Source organism: Pagrus major, chromosome 17 (genome assembly GCF_040436345.1).
Source record: "Pagrus major chromosome 17, Pma_NU_1.0".
Classification (NCBI taxonomy): Eukaryota; Metazoa; Chordata; class Actinopteri; order Spariformes; family Sparidae; genus Pagrus; species Pagrus major.
The window spans coordinates 20,905,345-20,910,586 of NC_133231.1; the positions used below are offsets into that span (position 1 = coordinate 20,905,345).

Sequence of the window (5,242 nt, forward strand, 5' to 3'; positions counted from 1 at the left end):
TTACCTTTACATCAGGGGTTTATTGCACTTCCAAAATGTAATATAAATACAAAAACACCTAACTTACATTCAAATGTAAACAAATGAAAAATGAATTTCAACAAAGAATTTTTTGTGGTTTACAGAATGACCTTCAAATATGAATGTTGTAAGCAGAGCTGATAAATATGCATACAGACAATCAGCAAAGTGCCATCTTATCCCAAATACAAAACACCATTACAATGTACTGACCTTTTAAGATTTCCTCTTATCAACATATCTATGTTCTGCCCCCTATCTGAAATACCCAAAAAAATGTTTTTTATATTCTCTTGATATACATTTTAATTATTCGAACATGATCATTATCTTTAAAGCTTTAAATGGCACATTTCCTTTGGAAAATAAATCCGTTTTTAGCCATTTAGAATAGCAAACATTGCATTTACTGTGTATACATTACCTTTACATAAGAAATCAGCAATCTCGTCAGATGGTTAAGATACAGAAACCAATTCTGTAGATTTCTACAGCAGAGATACTCCCAGCAGATTAATAAATTGAAAGATATGTCACTGTATGTGAGATGCTGCAGGGAACCAGAGGCTACTTGATACAAACCAGAGGCATCCAAGGTATGAAATATGCAAGAAAAGGCATATAAGCTGTATGACAATTTGCTTATACTGTATATTAATTTACAAATTAATTGTTTGTGCATCTGGTACGTTATGTGAATGAATGAGTTTTAAAAAGGTCATACAGTTTGTAACAGCGACAGACGCAAGACAAGGTGCATTCTTGGTACACTGGCTTAGGTAAGTTACAGGGAATATAGGATGTACACATAGCTGAGGAGGTAATACAGGATGTACATATTGCAGGGAATGCAGGATGTATACATAGCTAAGCAACAGATCAAGGAGCAGGTTTTCCTCAGCTCCTCTGGGCTGGTGTTGTCACAGGGTCAAAGTGATGGCTGACGGGCGACCAGCACCTGCTGAGAGATCAGCTTGCTCTTCAAACAGGCTCCATGAGGAGCTCTTCCATGTCGGATCCCTCCAGCTCACGGAACGCAGCGTGAGAGCCAATCACAAACAGAGTTGCTCCTGAGAGGAAAATGGAAAAGAGGAATGTGAAGGGAAAAATAATGAGGATGAAGGTTGAATGCAACAGTAGAATATGCTTTAATATAAACATTAAATGCATATAATATATATTCTATATAGAATTACAGTGCCTTGACAAGCATTGCAACAAATATTCCTGCATTCCCTGGTTTGACTTACCTAGAACCCAAAAGACTGCAGCTCCAGCTCCGGCCAACCAGAACACAGGAAGAGAGACAGCTCCAGCCAGACTCATCTGATGAGGGACAGTCAGCTCCTTGCCTGGTTGGCAAGAAAATTACACATTTAACAACACAAAAAAAAAGTCAGAGACTTGCCATGTAACAAATTTCATTTATATTCACAAGTTGCTAAAACAAACCTTCAGTTTTGTTTTACATTTCTGAAATATAAGCTCATATTTCCAAAACAAAATTTGTTACAAATACATGACTAAACCTGGTAGGCTTGATTTATCTGAGCAGACACACACAACGACAAAGGTTTATATTACTTACAATATGGTTTCAGTGCACCTACTAGTGTAAGAATTCACTATATTTAGCCAGAACACAATTAATGGGTTGTAAGGCATACCTGGCAGCTTTACTTACCGAGGATAACCAGTTTGGACTCCAGAGACTTGAGGTGAATTATGTAGAAGGCACCAGCGAACACAGCCAAGGCAATCAGTAGCATTGGAGAGCTGATACTGAGGAGAAGAAACATCAACATTTGGTGTTAATTACAGCAGCATTTTTAGATTTGGTTTACATCTTAGTTTAAAGCTTAAATTATTGAATGGAAGAGAAAACATTCCCATTGACAAAACAACAAAACAACATAAAGGATTTCCTCTTTGTTGGCCTTACATGCAGTAGAGGATGAGACCCAGGAAAATGAAGGTATAGTTGCTGTTGTAAACTTCCACATTTTTCACAACCCTCTGACACATCTCTCCAAAGTTACGGGGTTTGGAAAACTTGCGCTGGTCCACGAAGCCGGCCCAAGGTCGGATGGACAACCGGCGCCTGTCAATCCACTCTTTAGCCATACTGGCTGAGAAGCCTTTGGGGAGCCACAGCCTATAAAATAAGACAAAGACATTAAGAAGACATAGAGTAGGAGCTAACATCTAAGTTAGGAGATGGACTACTTAATATCATCCATCTGCACTATAGAAGGTAGGAAATTTGAGCAACAAAGAATCACAAGCCCTCTCAATAATAGCATTATCATTACGATTGCATTTTGACTTTGGTGCAAATCACGCTAAAAGTATATGGGCCCTTACTTTGCCATGATTCCAGCTCCACCTGTGCCAGTTGGATGAGCATCATCAGCACTGAACAGATCTCCAGCCTTGCTGTCCATGTCTACAAGGCAGTTCTCCCCCTTTGGAGCTCCGGATTGCATCTAAAGACTGTCTGCTACACGGGAATAGTAATAGCACAAACATAAAAATCAATACAATTTCAATACTTTTTTTGTTTCATAACACCCTCTTCTTTTCTTGCTATTAATTTCTTGTCTACTGGGTTTAGTAGGCATGTAGCAGATACTTGAGCAGACAACCAACAAAGTAACCAGATAGCTACAGCTGACTAGTATAAAATGTTTTCTACTCAGCAAAATAAATTACTCTAAAGCATCATTTTGTTATCGCTCCACTGCTATCATTGCATTTCAAACAAAAGCGCTAAAGGTGACTAGCTCAGATAATTCATTAATTTCTATTTAGATAAATTACTCATTAATTAAGGTACTATATACTGAAGATGAAACACTTTCTGCAGCATCATCAGTTGAGTTAACAAGAAGACATCACTTTGGGATTTTTAAACTTGTGAGGACTATTTGTCACTACTTCAAATATTTCATTATTATATTTCACAGACTCACTAGCCCATTAGTTATCTGAAATAAATAAATAATTGATAAAAAACAAAACAGTTATAAATTATTGTTAGGTGGCCTTGCAAAAAAGCGCCACAGCATTTCAGAATCCAAAGGAGTTTATTGACGATATAGAGAGTTTTTAATAAAATATAGAGAAGACTGTAAGAAATTAGAGTAAGTAAAAATAAAATATATAAGTAACAAAATATAAAATAACTGTAAAACTGATCGAATTAAACTTCATGTCACAACTTTTATGTAATCACATTCATAAATTGAACTGCTACTACAAATAGAGGCGTAAGGTATGTGCCTAGTACCACACAATAACTACAGTGCAGATAATACTGACGAATACTGCAGTATGTAATAGTTTACAGTAGTTAACAGTATAATTAAATGCGATATAAATGCTTCAAATAACAGTGAAATATTTCATGTTAAATTACAAAGTTTTACAAGAAAGTAATTGTAAGCTAAATCAACAAGTAAGTTTAAGTAGTTCACACTCACGCAGCTAACGTAGCTCACAGTGCAGTAGTATTTACGTAATGGAAGATTTTCGTCAACAAAGGGTTTGGTCACTGCCACTTTACTGAACACGCCGGATAGTCAAGAAACTGTCAGCAGCATACATGCATAACATATTCATTAATGCAGCAACTTTGACAGATTTAACACATTCTGTACATGTCTGCTTTTAAATATAAAATTAAAAGTTAATCACGAAGACAACTTCAAAAGATTACCACTGCTAGCTTCTCGGCTAACGCTCAGGTCCAATACAGGTTCGGGCAGATTTTCACATCACAGTACTGAACACGCCGGTGTGTAAATGTTTCAAAGGGTCAAGATATGTTTGAACATTCAAATTATTTAATCGTTTAGTCAAATATACTTACAGCAGGACTTTGGTGGGACTGCCTCAGACCGTTTGTTGCTGTGATGTTTCACGGATGTGATGTGGATGTTATTTGACTTCCTGCTGTCTGAGCAGAAAACAGCGCCCCCTACTGACCGAACAGGGGACTGCCCATCATCTGTTGTGTACGTCTTCTCATTAAAGTTGTTGGCTGACATATTGAATACTTTTAACTCTGTCACATACATAGCATCATATAAAAAGCAATATGTTATGGCTCGATACAGCTGTGACAATCTCAGCTGTTGTTTTCTTTTCTTTTAACCTTTTATTGCAAAGAGAACAGTTTACAAAAATTGAGGTAAACCAAACAGTAGCACATACAAAACAAATGTAAGTGAAAATAAGGCTACATAAGGAAACCAACAAGGAGAATACATATAGATATATGTACAGAACATAAGATGAAAATTAAATGAGAAAAATAAAGTAAGTAGACAGATAGATGGGTACATCATTAGACAGTGGTTTAACACATGTATTTTGTTTTATGTATATATATATATATATATACATATATATATATATATATATATATATGTATGTATATGTATAGAGAGAGAGAGAGAGATGTGTTGGATATATATTGTGTAAAATGTTGATGTGTGCTTTTTTAATCTTATTAGTAATACAATACTTGTATGGCAATAACCAGGACCTCTGTCAGTCAGTGCCTGTAAAGATGCTGTCCCGAAAGGCTCTCCGTCTTCGAGACATTTTCCTCCTTTCATAAAGTGTATCACCTGTATGTTTGTTGCTGCATTTTGAGTCCATAATATTAATACCATTTATCAGCAAAAGGGGTTCTACTCTAAGTGCTTCTTGAAACTGAAACTGACTTTTCATGAGAAGGGATAGGCCAGGCCTATTCAACTTCTTTCGTAGAAGTTTGAAAAAGTGAATTGCTAAGGGGCCAGACTTTTACATTCCCTTATCTGCCCTCTAAAGCTTGTAATTTAAATGTGTTAAAACAATGCACTTTCTTAGTTTTCACATTTGAAAAATAAATTATGTATACAAAAGTACAGAAAAAACAATGCACCTTTTTAAGCTTAGATGTAGGTTGTCAGCTTGAATTTCGTATGTATTCCCTCTGCTTAAAAACATTTTTTTTGAGTCTCACTCCTAATTTGTCAAAGCGTCAGTTTTTGATGAGTTGGGAAACCCAGAGTGCCAATATTTGATGGGCTGGGAATGAGACTCAAAAATCAACTTTCTTACAAATAGGTCCTTTAAAATAGCCTGGGTTGAAGCTGTTTTATGAAATAAGAGTATTTGGTGCTTAGCAACAGACATAACTAATGAATGGGCTAATTAGCCTACCAACAAA

The 5,242-nt window shown here is 36.0% G+C and overlaps 1 protein-coding gene across 2 annotated transcripts; it reads right to left on the reverse strand.

Moving 5' to 3' along the window:
- Nucleotides 1–3,955, reverse strand: rabac1 (Rab acceptor 1 (prenylated)). 2 transcript variants are annotated; one of them, XM_073485154.1, is made up of 6 exons: nucleotides 3,893–3,955; nucleotides 2,386–2,521; nucleotides 1,964–2,176; nucleotides 1,706–1,803; nucleotides 1,272–1,373; nucleotides 1–1,091 (listed from the first exon to the last, which is right to left on the reverse strand). In XM_073485154.1, the coding sequence occupies exons 2-6, from the start codon at nucleotides 2,505–2,507 to the stop codon at nucleotides 1,003–1,005; spliced, it is 624 nt and encodes a 207-aa protein (XP_073341255.1). In that variant the 5' UTR covers nucleotides 2,508–2,521; nucleotides 3,893–3,955; the 3' UTR covers nucleotides 1–1,002. The 2 variants fall into 2 exon arrangements, with proteins under 2 accessions (XP_073341255.1, XP_073341253.1); XM_073485152.1 differs by having other exon boundaries at nucleotides 2,386–2,518; nucleotides 3,893–3,933.
- Nucleotides 3,956–5,242: the final 1,287 nt, after the last annotated feature.

What these genes read in the sequence shown, in the direction of transcription:
- rabac1 (XM_073485154.1), bottom strand. Translation starts at nt 2,507, where the DNA reads ATGCAATCCGGAGCTCCAAAGGGGGAGAACTGCCTTGTAGACATGGAC. An exon ending in GGAGCTGGAATCATGGCAAA is followed by an intron (nt 2,177 to 2,385) that starts GTAAGGGCCCAT and finishes CTTATTTTATAG; the next exon opens with GCTGTGGCTCCCCAAAGGCT. An exon ending in GGTCTCATCCTCTACTGCAT is followed by an intron (nt 1,804 to 1,963) that starts GTAAGGCCAACA and finishes TCTTCTCCTCAG; the next exon opens with TATCAGCTCTCCAATGCTAC.